A 17,048-nucleotide genomic window follows, 5' to 3' on the forward strand; every position below is an offset into this window, starting at 1 on the left:
GAAGGGTCCCAGGTTCGATTCTGGTCAAGGGGACATGCCTGGGTTGCACACTCGATCCCCAGTAGGGGGCATGCAGGAGGCAGCCAATCAATGATTCTCTCCCATCATTGATGTTTCTATCTCCTCCCTTCCTCTCTGAAATCAATAAAATATATTATAAATAAATAAATAGAATGAGAACCAAAGTGTCTAATTTTTTATTTAAATTTAAATTTTAAATTTCCTATATTTTAACATTTAAATAGTACATATTTTTATTAAAGACCATAATGAAATGCATCAATATTTAATGATGATTATTTGTGGGTGTTGAAATTATGGGTGATTGCTGTTTTCTTCTGTATACTGTTTGTACTTCTGTCTGTTTCACAAGAATCCTATGTCACTTTAACATAAAGAAACCAAACATGATTTAAAGCATAAGCTAAAAGGAAGGATGAGTAATCATTCATTCTTTGTGTTTGTCTGTGGAATGGAGGACTTAGACAAAAGCGTGGGTGATGGGGTGAGGAGGGAGACAGTTACTATCTGCCTACAGTGCACGTGTTCGATGTTTGTTTTGAGACATTTCATATTTAAAAGCATACAGGTTTCTGCTTTAATGCTTCACTTTATTAGGACCAATTTATTACTTAGCTTGCAATGTGTACCACATTTGGAGGTGGTCACCTGACTGTTTTAAAGTCTTCATTTTGGAACAATCAAACTTACCAAAAAAATCGCCAGAGTAGAATAAAGAAAAGAATATGCAGATTTATGCTTCAAATAAAGAAGCTCAATTCAGACAATTGCAGGTACATTTTCTGCTCCTCTTCTCTTAGAAAAGTAACTCCCACTCTGGCCAGGTAAGGTAACTCCTTAAGACACTGTAGATAAAGCAAAGATGCTCTCCTCTGATGATTCACACACTAAACGGTGTTCTAAGGGAGCCCTCATAATTAATCAGCTAAATTTTAAGTCTGTTGTTAACTGTGGGGAAATGCTCTTTCCTGTTTAAGGTGAAGAGTTGAAGACTATTTCAACTGAGAGAAGTTCTCTGCATTTAAAAGTTCCTGTCAAATTCAAGAATGTGGACAAGAGGTCAGTTGCATGCATTCAACAGACATGTTTTAGTACATACTACTTGCCAAACACTCCAATAGGCACAAAATTACTCGCCAATAAACCAATACTTTTATGATGTCATAACATCAAAATGCACTTAAAATTTATTTTTTTCCAGCTTAGAGAGCATCTTGTATATCTAATACAAGGTCGCCAGATTTTTATGCTAAGGTATGTGGATAACATGAATACATTTGTCCAAACTCTGTACATATTTGAGGAAAAAATAAACTTGACATGCACATAATCGATGAATCTGCCCTTTATGAGCTGAGACATATTGAACCAGTTACTACGTGTTTTTGAGCATGTACATTCTCGTTTTAAAAACTGGAATAACGTGATGTGCTAGATATGTAGACCAGTGCCTGGCGCATAGTAAGTGCTCGATAAATCACAACTACCGAAATGATGAACTCCACAATTCTTCTGCCCTTGGTAGGACAGGAAAGTCACCCTCGAGGCCTTCCTGCATCTCACTGGGAATCCCTGAGACATTCATGTCAGATTTGCTTTTACATGATAGAGCATTCTTCATATGGTTTTTACTCTGTCAACTCTGCCTTCACACTCATTCGTGTGCATCTTGCTTACCAGCATTCTAGCCCAAACCTTCATTATTTCTTGCCTGTACTGTTGCAATAGACGATGAATTCATTTCCTCAATTATTCCAGTCTTAACATGATAACCATATATTATCTTTAATTTGTATTAAAGAGCAAGTAGCCATAAAGGAACATTTTATAAAATATAAGATAGAAGTAGCATACACAAATATCCATATACACACCATTTTGTTACAGAAAAAAACATTAATTTATCTTTGAAGTCCCCTGTGTACCCAGATTTTATGGTATCCCATTGTGTGAGAAAACTGCTATTCTGGATTTTGTGTTCTAATGTATTCCCTAACAATATAATTTTTAACTTGGCATTTTTTAAAAACCTTAATGGGATCACTTTCTAGGTTTTTCTGTGTCCTGCATTATTTAAAATATATTTTTACTATTGATTTCAGAGAGAAAGGGAGAGAGAGAGATAGAAACATCAATGATGAGAGAGAATCGTTGATCAGCTGCCTCCTGTATGCCCCACACTGGGGACTGAGCCTGCAACCCAGGCATGAGCCCTGACCAAGAATCGAACTGTGACCTCCTGGTTCATAGGTCAACAATCAACCACTGAGCCACGCCGGCAGGGCTGTGTCCTGCATTTTTGTTCAATGTTATGTCCCTATGACTACTCTATTTTCACTACCTACTATAGTTCATTGTACAAATATGTCACAGTTTATCCATTGTTTTCAATTTTTGTCATTAATCTGCTACAAATACTGTGATTAATATGCTTGTACGTGCCTCCTGATATTTATATGCAAGTGTTTGATTTTCTTAGAAAACATAAATGAGAATGTTTCTTTTTATAGTCACTCAGTGACTTCCTGTTACACTCAAAATGAAGGAAAATGCCGTGGTACAGCTTTAAACGCCCCTTCCCACCTCTCCACAGCCTGCTCTCCTAGTCTCTTCCACTAACTATATATGTACTTCAGTGACACTGGTCTTCTCTCCTTCTTTTGTTCCTCGAATTAGCCATGACTTTGACCTCATAGTCTTGGCACCTATATTCCTTCTGCTCAAATGCTTTTCCTCCTACGTTTTGCCAAATCTCACTCATTCTTCTGGTCTCAGTATAACTGTAGCTTCGTCCAAGAGGCCTTCCCTGGTCCCCACAATCTAAATTAGTTATCTCTGCTAATATCTTCTGATGGTATGTTTGACTCTTTACTCTTTACCCTGAACATGGTTTACTGTTCATTTTCTTGTCTTGGAAATAAGGGATCACGTTTGCTTTGTGTAGAGTAACTTCAGCCAAGTTGAACTAGGTCAACCCTGGGACTTGGTTAGTAGTGAGTGACTAAATGAAGAATTACCAGATCCTCTTCCAGAGATAAGTAAACTCTCAGCTCATACACTGACCTAAAATAAAAGTGAATCATGTATATTAACTAAGTGAAAGCTGACTACAACCCTCTTACACACCTGGTGCTTTGACAAGAGAACTAGTAGCCATGTATAATTTACATGACTTACCAAAGGAAAATTACACATGAACTTTGATTTTTATCTCAAGAGCTGATGACCTAAAAAAATACAGAACAAAATTTTTAGGTCCACACTTAACTATTAAAATTTTTAATAATGAAACTTTGCTATGATTTTTTAAATAAGTGACTGAATGCCTCCTAAAAGAGTTAACCATCGCCCCTCCACATTTACCTACTCCAGTGCTGAAAGTCCGTGGTTTCTGGAGAAATATCCCGACAAGTTGACGACAGTGATTGGAAAGCTTTTCGTGTTTGCATTTACCTGGGCATTTGGAGGAACTTTAAAACGTGAAGATGAGCATGAAGATGATATGCTAATGTATTCAAGTTTTGAACCTGCTTCTCTTGCGAAAGTCACCTATGATTTTGACAATCTTGTCCATGAATTATTTGAAAGTTCACAAATAGGTGAGTTCTGGGAAGGGAAAGTCAAAGTTCTTCCTTTAGAAGATATATTTTAAATCCTTTAGGGCTGGACCCATCTTTTAAAGTGTGGACGTTACAGGTAAACGAGGGTTAATAAATACACTCCAACACCCTTTCTCCAGTGAAAGAGACTGGAGAAAACTAGATTCCTGGTTGATTCTTGTTGCTACAATAAGCTATAACTCACTGTAAGGCAGAACAAAGATAAAGATAAAGCCTTGAGCCCTGGCTGGTTTGGCTCAGTGGCTAGAGCGTCAGCCTGTGGACTGAAGGGTCCCAAGTTTGATTCCAGTCAAGGGCACATGCCCAGGTTGAGGGCTCGATCCCTAGTAGGGGGTGTACAGGAGGCAGACAATCAGTGATTCTCTCTCATCATTGATGTTTCTATCTCTCCCTTTCCCTTCCTCTCTGAAGTCAATTAAAAAATATTTTTTTAAAAAAGATAAAGCCTTGAACCTGAGCGTAGCCAGGAGGAGCCCATCAGCTGTATGGCTGGTTCTGTTTGTATGCATCACCAGGTAGTAGAAACTTCAGTAGAAGAAGATTATTATCGTTTCATGTTTCTTTTTTGAAAACTGCTTTCTCAGATCTTCTAATATTTTTGGAATGATTTTTAAAGCCGTAGAATTCTTCAGTATTTGTATTTTTTGAAGCAGTTCTGATAAGTGGAACCTAGCCTCGTAGTTAGAAACAGTAAACCTCCCCAATTAGCTGTGATTGGTTAAAGGGACTTTGAAGAGATAAGGTATCAAAAAGAGACAAAATATTGAGCATGAATATATTTGCTAAGTAAAGAGAGAGCTAGAAACATTACCAAATGCACAAATCCTACTAGTTTGATGTAGCAAAGTATCATTTGAGATTATTTGTAAAAGTTCCATTTAAGATATCTGTGTTGTAAAGTTTTTACTTCCTGGGGTAACTAACCTTCACTATCACAGATATTAGATATTTATATACAATGGAATATTGTTCATCCACAGGAAGGAGGGAAATCTTGTTATTGGAGACAATAGGATGGACTTGAAGGGCATTATGCTAAGTGGAATGAGGCTGTCTGATCTCACTTACATGTGAACCTTAAAAAGCCAAACTTAGCCCAGCCAGTATGGCTCAGTGGTTGAGCTTCAACCTAGGAACCAAGAGGTCACCGTTCTATTCCTGGTCTGGGTCGTGGGCTCGATCCCCAGTCGGGGGCGTATAGGAGGCAGCTGATCAATGATTCTTTCTCATCATTGATGTTTCTCTCTCTCTCCTTCTCCCTTCCTCTCTGAAATCAATAAAAAAACATTTAAAAAATTTCATAAATGATTCAAAGGAATATATCAAATGTCAACACTGTTATCTTCATATGGTGAAACCATGGCTAAATTCGTTTGCTTTGTTTGTTCTGTATTTTCCAGAATCTATTAACAAAATTAATTACTTTTACAATAGTGAAGTAAATGTAATTTGCAAATAAGTACCAGAATTTTATCAGGTACAACCAGTGCATTACTGGCATTTGATAATACCCAGCTCTAGTAATAAGCAGAACTTACGGGCAAGATTTTTCAAAGGCTATCAGATCATGATTCCCCTTGCTTTCTGGACACACAAAAAAAGGACAAAAAGTTAACAAAACTTTGTTTTTAAATAATTAAAGATTAGAAGAAAAAAATAGGCTTATTTTACATATTTGGATCTACCCTTGGTGAACATTTCTTATTTCTGGTTCAACAACCAAACCTTTCAAATAGAGAGCAGGTCATGAGCGAAACATGCCATAAATGAACCTCGTTGTTACTTGGACTTATTTATATTTTTCATTATTTTCAAATGTAGGCATTACCCTCCCAACTGGCGAGTCGTCTATCTTCGGGTATTTTGTGGATCTCCAGCAGTGTGAATTCATCCGGTGGTCAGAACTGCTTCCTAATGTTCAGACACTAATTCAGAGAGGTAAGTCATTACAGGAACTGTGCTCTGATTTCTCTAAAATATTAGAAATATTTCATATATAAAAGTACTGTAGTTATGTCAGCAACTTTGAGGCCTGATGGATTGTAAGTTTGTGCAGAAACCAATAATTAAAAATGAATAATACCAGAACAAATTGTGTTTTGTGTACTCACAATTGTACACCTACATTTGCTCTACCCTACATGTTTACAAAACATGCCTTTTATTAAAAAACATCCTTGACTATTGGTTTCTGAGAACGTTGGAATGTATTCGATTAAGTTGGTTGTACATTGTAAAACTGTAGTTCATGGAAAGTCTTACTAGTGGAAATATTCTTTTACTTAGCTGGGACTATTGAAATAAAAACAGGAAAAACTTATGTACATACTGCAGTTGACTGTAAAGGAAACTTTAAATTAGAACAGAATAATCAGTGTGACAGATATCCATATATGCTATATCGTTTTTGTTCTCAACCTTCTACAAAAGTAAGGAAAAATATATAGAAAATTGTGGTATTTTGAGAGCTTGGTTGAAGTTTGAGGCAGGAATTTAATGATGAAGCTTTATGTAGATTTCTTGCCAATACAAGGAATTCAATATGCAAATTGAATCGATTTCCTTTGAGGTTAGGTTTCACTCATCAAAGAATTTTATAGTTTGGTTATAAGAATTTTTAGAGAAAACAACCAGAGCTGTCAAGTCATAAAGCATCCAGAAAGTTCTAACTCCAAATTAATTTCAGTCGGAAATAGCAGGGTTCTATTACACAATATTTGTCCCAGTAACTATTAGTGGTTGATCATATTTATTTACAACCTGTGAATTGTTTATCACATGTTAGTGCTAACATTGGGTCATTCTGATCTCAGTTTTCACTACTACATAGAAGAAACATAGCTGGGTATCGATGCACGTAAGGTGGTATTTTAGGGTGCCACTCTATGGGAAAGCATTGGTCTTTTCTAGAGTGTGGGAAACAGGTGACTAAGATAGGGCGATGACCAGGATATATAACTGCAGTGCATACCTTTACATACTGTTGAATTGTGTACCATGTAAACGTTTTAGCTATTGGATTTTTAATTTTAAAAAGGGGGAATAAAAGATGAGGAGGTGAGGCTCTGTTATATTTATCCCTTTTGAGAGTTTTGGCTGTGTAATGGGGGAAAGAATTGCGGTGGTATTAGGGAGCTGTGGGAATAAGGAAAATTTGGTTTAGGCTTTTTTTTTTGGGGGGGGGGCTGGTTTAATTCATATGAAATTGCCTATATTCACCTGGTTTTACAAACAAAAATGTTAATTTCACATGGTTCAACCAATAAAAAGATTGGAGATACTAGCACATGTGTGTTTGTCCAATGGAAAATTCCAATACAATGAAAAGCAGATAGTGGCAGGGGAGAAGGATCTATAATAATAAAAGTGTAACATGCTAATTAGACCAGATGTCCTTCCGGACGACCTTCCAGACGAAGCTGGGGCTGGAAGGGAAGCCCGGGTCCTGGGTGCCAGAGGGAAGCCGGTGCCGGCAGCCGGGGGAAGGAAGGCCTACTCTTGCACGAATTTTGTGCATTGGGCCTCTAGTTATCAAAGAAGTGAAGTTCTTTTTTCGTTGTTGGCTTTTGATTGCTTGTTCTTACTTTCTCTTTCCTATTGAAAGTGTTACAGATGACCCGTTTGTCACTCCTCCCCCCAGTCCCTCACTGAAGTCCTTTTAGAAAGGATGGCAGGAGCTTTGGGCAGGACAGCTGCTTTCTTCAATTCACTGGAGGGAAGGAGGGGGGATGCTTGCCTTGCAGGGGAGAGCAGATTAGTAGGCTGGGCGGGAGGAAGGTCCGTCTGCACAGGTGGGCCTAGCAGGCGTGCGGCGAGCTCACCAGCACAGAGCCTGAATGAAAGGGACACCCTCTGAGACCAGCAGGGACCCTCAGGCCCTTGCAGCAGCTTTGCCTCACGTGTGTATGTTTAAATGGCTCTATAATGTACCCACTTTCCCAGGAAGTATTGAGCACCCAAAAGATGGAGTTAACATTCATTGACAGACGAGAGGCCCGATGCACGACATTCGTGCAAGAGTAGGCCTTCCTTCCCCCAGCTGCCGGCACCAGCTTCCCTCCGGCACCCGGGACCCGGGCTTCCCTCCGGCCACCAGCAGGCACCCGGACCCGGGCTGGCTCCCCTCGGGCCGGCTTCGTCAGGAAGGATGTCCGGAATGACGTCTGGAAGACGTCTGGTCTAATTAGCATATTGCCCTTTTATTATTGTAGATATTATTGTAGATGATCTGAAACTTTCTTTTTAAATGTTAACTTAGGAACTTCAATACTAGCGGATCCGCAAGGCCCCGGCGAAAGCATCTTGAAGATCACGGAATTCGGAGAGACCGTGAATCACACCGCCACCCGCGACACCACGTGCCTCTCCTTCCTCATCAGCCTCCTTTTGAAGAATTTCTGCCCTGTACTTCTCACAGGTGTGACAAAATTGCAAAAGAAGTAGAATTGCAGAGTTCGGAAGAGGCTTAGCGATTATTGTCTACCCATTTTATAAGTCGGGGGAGGGGGGGCAACCTAAAAATCTTTAGCTATTCCCACCTGCAGTATCTGAATCACACTCCCCACGTTTGCAGGACATCCTAAGTCTCTCTCCCCTTCCCATCGCCTTCCTGGCAAGTCCCAGGAGAACCGTGGGCTTAGGGTAGGTGGGCCTCCACAGCCTGTGGGCTGAGGTCCTTCGAGGGCCACTGACGGTAGTAAGGTTGGCTGGTTTAATTAAATCTACGCACATAACTGCGTGCGAAGAAAAGTTAAAAATAAATTGCCCGATTTCCCAAAACGTTGCACACATACTTCCTCAAGCCAGTGCTCACATTTCAGTATAGCTCCTGCTCTTGTTTAATATTTGCCTCAACCCATTCAGTCACCTTTTCCAGCTCTCAAGTTCTGTTGTCTTTCACGAGAGGCAACCAGATCACCTTCCCGGGTCTATACTCAAAGGACTCGGGCAACAGGAATGTGGAAGCTCAGATAACCGTCCGTGGCCTCCAGTTTGGACTAAGGAAATGCTTTTACTTACTCTTTGGTGAATTGTAAAGCCATGACTTCCTGGGCTGCTGCAATGAGGGGTTTATTCCAATTCCCACCCATCCCCCCCCCCCACCCGCCCGCGAGGTTGTGTTGCTAAAAACATTCAGGGAAATGAATTGCATGTAGTAGTTGTGCAAAAATATTTGTGATAAGTGCAAATGCATATTATAGAAAAATAATGGTTAACTCCTAATATATTCTTTCATAAGAGATACAAATTAAATAAATACTTGGAGAGGTTTTCGTAGGAAGTGCTTGGTTTTTCCACTCTTCACAATTGTTTTTAAAGGGAAGAGCAAAAACATACTTTTCATGCAATTTTCAAATGAAAGAAAATGTTATTAGTTTATTTTAAAATGTTAGCATCTGTTCGTTTTCTTGCATGTAAATCTAACCTAATGTATCCTTTTTTTCCCATTAGGAGACTTTGGTATTGGGAAAACCAGTGCCATTAATCAGATGCTTGCCAAGTTAGAAGGCTCAGGAGGATTCGATGTGAAACATGGGTCAATTTTAGGAGAAGTCCTATTATATAACGAAATTAAAAAGTCAAGGTAGTATATATACATTAAACTCCACATCTGATTTGACTGGTAAAAAAGTTTACTTTAATATCTAACTATGCCTTGTTTTAAAAAGCAAATGTGTTATGTAAAAATGCAGAACTATTCAGAAGAGGAGTTAAGAAAATCTTCACTTTTCCATAGTATTAACTAAATTAATTCCTTTACATGAGAAATTCTGATATTTATTTTTAATATAACTAAATTTAAAATTTTAATTCTTTGACCTAACAAAGTGAAGCTATAAACTATTTTCCTTCCTGGAAAAATGTACCTAAATATACAAACATAGTGTTGCATATAATTGGTTTTGTTTGCACTAGAATATAAATACTAGAGGCCTGGTGCATGAAATTCATGCAAGAGTAGGCCTTCCTTCCCCTGGCTGCTGGCACCAGCTTCCCTCCGGCACCCGGGACCCGGGCTTCCCTCGCAGCCCCGGCTTTGTCCGGAAGGTCGTCCGGAAGGACATCCGGTCTAATTAGCATATTAGGCTTTTATTGTTATAGATATGAAGAGCCGTGTCTCTGTCATTCTGTGTCTCTTCCTGAAGAAAAAAAGGATGACAAAGAAGCTGAAATGATGTAGACAAACAGTGCAAAATGTGAGAGTTAATTCTACTTCTGTTCAAATGGCAGCGAAGCCTGTGGTGGTTGGATGGAATAAAAGGTGGACTTGTGGAGAGGCCCACGTCAGACCGTCCCTCTAATCACTATGCTCGTAGGTCCAGCTGCCCGTGTCATACTTACTGTGGCCACAGCCACTCCGCTGCTTGTCAGGTCTGCTCTGTCCTCACCGTGCATCGTGAATTCCTCTACATCTCTCTCCTTTTTTTTCTTTTTGTTAATCCTCACCAGAGGATAGTCTTCCATGGATTTTTTTACAGAGAGAGTGGAAGGGGGATGGAGAGAGAGAGAGAGAGAGAGAGAGACATCGATGTGAAAGAGACACATTGATTGGTTGCCTCCCACATGCACCCCCATGAGAGCCGGGGGTTGAGCCTGCAACTGAGGCATGTACCCGTGACCGGAATCAAACCCAGGACCCTTCAGTCCATCAGGCTGACGCTCTATCCACTGAGCCAAACCAGCTAGGCCTACACCTCTCTCTTCAGTGTCACCTTTAGTCCAAGACGCCCTTATTGACTTGTCACACCAGCTTTTTTGGAAAGGAATCCTCCTACACTTAGACAAGGCCTTAAAAATCAGAGAAATCAGTTTTTAAACATTTAATACAATAAGAATCATTCCTTCTCTGAATTGTTACAATCATGAATAATGGAGTCTGGAAAAAATAAATGTTACTGTATGTTCAATATTTAAACTGCAGTGGATTTTAACAGTAAAGAAAAATAACATAACGGGGGAAACAGCTGAAGACAAACCCAAATAAAGGTGCGGGGCCTTTGGTTGCGGGGTCCGTAGGCGAATGCATTTTATGAAGGGGCTGGTGACTCCGTGGCTTACTTTCTGGAGAAAATACCCATAGCGTGGCATCCTAGGAATTTTCCGTTTGTTTTTTAATATATTTGTATTCATTTTGGAGAGGAAGGGAGAGGGAGAGATAGAAACATGAATGATGAGAGAGGATCATCGATCGGCTGCCCCCTGCACGCCCCACACTAGGGATGGAGCCCACAACCCGGGCCTGTGCCCCGACCGGGAATCAACCATGACCTCCTGGTTCCTAGGTCGACACTCCACCACTGAGCCACACCGGCCGGGCCTGTTTGTTTTTTGGAGTAAGCCCCTGTTTTGTTACATTTGGGTTTCAATTCTAATGGTGACACTAATTTTACCTGTAAAAGTGAACAGGAAAATAGTTTCCTTGGACGAGGTGGAAGTAAAAGCAACCACAGGCTGAAACTTCCATTTTGTTTTGTGCGTATGGCTGCTGCGGTCCACAAGCTAATTAGGATCCTCACCTTGTCTCCTCCTGACAGCCTGAGACAGAACATCAGCGCCCTGCTTTCTGAGTCCCATAAGACGGCGGCCGGGAGCCAAGGTATGTACTGACAGGAGCCTCAAACCTGTCCTCTCAGTGACACAGGGCGTTCTGTGCCCTCAGAGGTCTCAGAATGAAAAGTTCAAATGAGAGTTTAAAATAAAACGCCCCCAAAAGTATCCACTGCCCTCCCACGTTGTCCTCCCCCCTCCAGCTGCCCTCCCCTCTCACTGCCCTCCCCTCTCGGCTGCCCTCCCCTCTCGGCTGCCCTCCCCTCTCGGCTGCCCTCCCCTCTCACTGCCCTCCCCTCTCCGCTGCCCTCCACTCCCAGGCTGCCCTCCCCTCCCCGGCTGACCTCCCCTCTCCAGCTGTGGAATTGGGATGCTTCTTGCCGAGGAGTGTGGAGTCTGCCTACTGGAGGGTGGGTGCTCTGGTTTAGCAGTGGGACCTCGGACTCCGTCTGGAAGGAACCCATGGCAACATCTGCCTGTTCTGTTCTTGAATGCTTCTGTAGACAAGGCAATGGGAAGGTCAGGGTTCTGGAGTTCTCAGATCAGACTGTTCTCTAGAACCACACGTGGAGCTTCAAGAACCTCGTCCTGAAAATCCTGACTTTGTCGTCCGGCAGCAGCAAGGCCACTTCTGAAGGGGAAAGGGAGGGGTGGCCCAGACTCTGTGGAAAGGGGAGGGAGCCTGGCCACAGATCCCGTCACAGAGTCGTGGGCTTCGGGTTTTATTGTTGCTGTTGTTTTGAAAATACGCTTTTATTGATCTCAGAGAGAGGAAGGGAGAGAGATAAAAGCATCAGTGATGAGAGAGAATCACTGATCGGCTGCCTCCTGCACGCCCCACACTGGGGATGGAGCCCGCAGCCTGGGTGTGTGCCCTGACCGGGAATCGAACTGCAACCTCCTGGTTCATAGGTCAATGCTCCACCACTGAGCCACGCCGGCCGGGCAGGAGTTTTTTGCTTTTGCTTTTGCTCCAGCGCCATCTCAGTAACCCTTCAGAGGATGAGTTCTGATTCGGATGCATTTGGTGAGTTCATCAAATGCTCCTTTCAGGTCTTGCACGCGTAGTTTCATTTTAAAAAGTGTGTATTGCAAATCCAACTATTTTTAAGGCATTAAAAGTTATGTGTGTCTGTTGTGCATCAACGAAGGGAGGGTTCCCTGAGCGCTCATACCTTCCCGTTGGGCTGTGGTTGCAAAGAGGCGCTATTTCCCACATGAAAGGAGGGAAACGTTTGGAAAACATCTCCCAGTTGGCACGTCTTCTCTCACCGGTTTGTCCGCAGTCATTTCTTTAACCTGACAGCAGAATTGTACAATGTTGTAATTTTTGTATTTTTTTAATGCCTTAGGATTAAGAAGCATATTTTGAAAGTGTTCTAAATTTGTTTTCCTTTCTGTGTTTGGCATCATAGATAAGATAACTAAGAAGCCAGAAAAAATTGATGACGGCTCCTTTAAAAATAATCATAAAGGAGTCATAACCTCCACCATAAACTTTGGCATCAAGATGACCACTGCCAAAACCAGGGAGATGATCCTGAAGAAGTTAAGAAGGAGAAATAAAGACACGCTCGGAGCCCCAAAAAACAACAGGGTAAAGCACCCCCCAGTGTGTGGGTGATTGGCTTATGTTACTCATGGGATCCAGTGACTTATTTTAATACTAATAAAGAGATAGCATACGTGTAACATACACGTCTGACCATTACTGTAAAACGCATTTAAAATAGAAATTTGGGACCTAGCTGGCTTGGCTCAGTGGATAGAGCATCAGTCTGCAGACTGAAGGGTCCCAGGTTTGATTCCAGTCAAGGGCATGTGTCCAGGTTGCGGGCTTGATCCCCAGTAGGGGGTGTGCAGGAGGCAGCTGATCCATGATTCTTTCTCATCATGGATGTTTCTATCTCTCTCTCCCTCTCCCTTCCTCTCTGAAATCGAAAAAAAAAATTTATACTAATAAAAGCGTAATATGCTAATTAGACCGGACAGCCGAACAACCTTCCGGACGACCTTCCGGACGACCTTCCGGACGACCTTCCGGACGACCTTCCGGACGACCTTCTGGACGTCCTTCCGGACAAAGCCACAGCGGTGGGGGCCGAGGCAGAGGCAGTTAGGGGCAATCAGGCAGGCAGGCAGGCAGGCAAGCGGTGAGGAGCCAGAGGTCCCAGATTACCAGAGGGATGTCTGACTGCCAGTTTAGGCCCGATCCCGACATCTCCCGAGGGGTCCCAGATTGCTAGAGGGTGCAGGCCGAGCTGAGGGAATTTCATGCACAGGGCCTCTAGTATATAACAGAAATTTGGCCTTTGGATTAAAGGGTCCCAGGTTCAATTCCACTCAAGGGCACATGCCCGGGTTGTGGGCATGATCCCCAGTAGGGGGTGTGCAGAAGGCAGCCGATCAATGATTCATTCTCATCATTGATGTTTCTATCTCTCTCTCTCCCTCTCCCTTCCTCTCTGAAATCAATAAAAATATATTTTTTAAAAAAGAAAGAAAAAGAGAAACTGATGGTATCCCCAGTATGGAGAGAGCAGCCTTGTTATAACCCGGACAACTCCTGCTCTCTTGAAATGGTGTTACAGGGCATCCCTTAGTCTTCCCCTGTCGACCTGGCACGTTGTTAACTGTCCAGCTGTTAAACCAAACCCTCCGTCACAGTTAACATTTACAATCAGTGATTCCAGTTCAGGACATAAAATACGCTCAGAGTCCGGAGATTTGCCAGAGTATTTAAGAAGAAAATTACATGCCATCCTTAGGGACCCCTGAGTTTAACCCCTGTGGCTGGCGGTTTCAAAACTTTTTTAAGGGTTTTTAACTGAAGATTTGGATAAATTTGGTGGGTCTTTGCCTAATTGGTTACCTTTAGGGACTTGGAAAAAGATAGTAATTGCTCAACCAAGTTACACAAATAAAAAAATGCAAGCAAGAGGAATTTTGGTCATACCAGTTTGTCTATAATTATCCAGTTTGTAATACAAAAGAGGGGAAATTGAGTGTCTTACTAAAAAAAATAATATTGACAGTTAAAAACTAGGAAATTAAAAAATAAATGGCTATTTCTATTTTTTTAATTTTTACTTGATTTACAAAAATAATATCTTAAGGGGGCTAATGTACACAGTTATAATCAGTACACTTCAACACATAGTATTTTCAAAGGCGGAAAGTAACATGCTTGAAAATTGGAAATGTGTCTGAATTCTCTGCAACAGCATTTGCCTCAGAATTGTAAAAGTCTAGTTCCATGTGGCAGTGTCATTCCTAAACCAGGGCCCATCTTATATAATAAAAGGGCAATATGCAAATTGACCGAACGGCAGAATGACTGGTCACTATGATGCACACTGATCACCAGGGGCAGACGCTCAATGCAGGAGCCAGACTCGCAACTGGCGAGTGCAGCGGTGCAGGCAGCAGTGCTAAGGACGTCTGGGGAGCAGGCCTAAGCCGTCAGTCGAATACCCCCCAAGGGCTCCTGGACTGCAAGAGGGCACAGGCTGGGCTGAGGGACCCCTGTCCCCACCCTCCAGTGCATGAACCTCGTGCACTGGGCCTCTGGTAGGAAATAAATACCTACACACCTAACACGGTGCCTCACCAACTCAGTGAGTAAATGTTAAGTGCATAATAATCACATTTGTTCCTTTGTAAAAGCCACAATTGGATTACTTTACCCAGCATCAACTGCATTTCTGACTGTTGTCAGTGGAGGTATATAGGAAGGGCATACAATTTCTGCTATTTTGAAAGCATTGTTTTTGAAAGCCATATCAAAATAGAATTTGTTCTGCTGCTTTTTAATAGAAAAGGACGTGTCATTCCTTATGATTTTGTTCTCATACCATAGCATAATTAATAATACCCCTAATTCATACTTTAAAGAAAAGTAATACATTTTAAAACCTTTGTCTTCCTTCAGATTGTAGTATTCATTGATGACCTGAATATGCCGGAAGCAGATAAGTATGGAGCACAACCACCCCTGGAATTAATCAGACAATTACTAGACTTGGGAGGAGTTTATGATACTGAAAAAATTGCATGGAAGGTAAAGTTCATGTTAAATATTGTTGAAATGTGGGTTCAGGGTGCACACTTCTTCTCGTGGGTCCTTGTCCGACAAAGATGAAGAATAAATTCATGGACTAACAGATTTCTTTAATAAGAATGTAGAAGTTTATTGGAAGCATATACAAACTCCCATCTGGGCAGGGGTGTCCCCAAAGGAGACCCCCCTAGGGAGGAGCCCCCAAGTGGGAAAAGCCTGCTTTCTCTCTCTCTAATGGGAAAAAATCTAAATCTGAAAATCTGTAATCTAAAAAAAATCTGTCTCATGACCCTTCGTCTCCAGTTTATATATGCTGCCGTTCTTTGTTTGACCCTGACCCTTTCTAATTGGACTCTTCTTAATTTAGGGCCCCAGTGCTTTCCTCATTGGTCATTTTGCTACATAGTATCAGTTCCAAAGGCCAAAGCCCACATGGTCCCCCCTCTTTTTCTCCCCTTATCTTCCAACATTCCTCTATCCTCTGTGAAAATATGTTTCCTGTGACTTTTCTTTATCCTCTGTGAATGTATGCCTTCCCCCCTCACTGCCTCCCATCCCGTGGCCTTTCTCTATCCTCTGTACAAGTAAGGTAAGCATTTTGGGTCTCCAAGCCCCCCACCTATGCATTCCTCTTCCTTTTTTATTTCTAAGACTCCCTAAACCTGCCTATTTTGTCTCTAAAATTCCTTCATCGTTACTTATCAATAAATTAAATATTTATAATGTTGAGTAAATTAAGTGAGAAATTTCGAAAATCTGGTGAAATGGACATGTACAGCAAGAAAGTTAGCCATGCCAGTTACATCTTTGCAATTTAGCGCAGGGCCAAGGGGTCATAGAAATGCTACTCTTAGTAGGATTAAATCCTAGTAAAAGTCGCAACTATGTCCTAAAGGTCTAGTTTCCGAGTCAAATAATATTGTTGTTAAGCACATGAAAAGTTCATCGGCCGATAATGCATATGAGAACAGCTAATCCCTATGTCAGACTACTCTCATCTTTATTTTCAAGGACACAGATCAAGGACTTTCAGAAGTATTGCAAAGTCAAAAAAAAAAAAACAAAAAAAAAAACCCAGGGAGGAATTTCAGTGCAATTATTTTTGTTATGTTGAAGCAGGTCAGAAGTGGCTGAAATGTTTTTAAAACATGGATGCCCTTTCCTCCTTATTGGGTTCCTTCTCTGGAAACACAAGCCCTGTGTCCCAGCACTGACCGGGTCACCTGGGCATCCCGGGCCTCGCCGCCTCCTCTGTCAAACCAGGTGTTTGCTTACCCAGCTTCCGTCTCAGCCAGCCGGGCCCAGGACCCCGTCAGACTGACGCAGCAGTAACCCCCGACAGAGGACCTGGGTGCTGCGCGCCCAGGGAGAGTCCAGGAGACTGGGGGGGAGAGACGCAGGCCGTGGGCATGGCAGACGCAGGAACCATGCTGTCGAAAGCAACCCCTTGTGGGAAGACGAGATTACCCGGGTGATTCCACCCAGCGCTGCTGTGAGGATGTCAAATAGCTATTGCTCTGTGCACAGCCAGCGTCTTCTCCCCCCAGGCCCATCCTGGCTCCCCCTGAATGCTCGCATCCCCAGGATCCAGAGCAGACTGCTCATGGTCCCGCGGCTGCTTTTGTAAAAGGAGGCGATTTCCTGGCGACGTGTAGAAAGCTTCCTGAAGCCGCATCTTACACTCACTGTGAGGATGGGCTGCTGCCAGGAAGATGGGTTTCTTTTTTTTTTTTTTTAATATATATTTTATTGATTTTTTCCAGAGAGGAAGGGAGAGGAATAGAGAGCTAGAAACATCG

The 17,048-nt window shown here is 42.1% G+C and overlaps 1 protein-coding gene across 1 annotated transcript in view; it reads left to right on the forward strand.

Annotated features, from left to right (window-relative positions):
• The window catches only part of DNAH14 (dynein axonemal heavy chain 14), a gene marked incomplete at its 5' end in the record, with an annotated part of 132,187 nt that overhangs the window by 64,147 nt on the left and 50,992 nt on the right, over nt 1–17,048 (forward strand). Inside the window, 8 exons of the mRNA XM_079763762.1 lie at nt 999–1,080; nt 3,394–3,620; nt 5,463–5,579; nt 7,900–8,058; nt 9,093–9,228; nt 11,177–11,238; nt 12,605–12,786; nt 15,121–15,249. Coding sequence (XP_079619888.1) covers nt 999–1,080; nt 3,394–3,620; nt 5,463–5,579; nt 7,900–8,058; nt 9,093–9,228; nt 11,177–11,238; nt 12,605–12,786; nt 15,121–15,249 — 1,094 coding nt within the window. The remainder of the gene's footprint in view (nt 1–998; nt 1,081–3,393; nt 3,621–5,462; nt 5,580–7,899; nt 8,059–9,092; nt 9,229–11,176; nt 11,239–12,604; nt 12,787–15,120; nt 15,250–17,048) is intronic.

Source organism: Cnephaeus nilssonii, assembly GCF_951640355.1.
Source record: "Cnephaeus nilssonii genome assembly, chromosome: 23".
NCBI classification, from domain to species: domain Eukaryota; kingdom Metazoa; phylum Chordata; class Mammalia; order Chiroptera; family Vespertilionidae; genus Cnephaeus; species Cnephaeus nilssonii.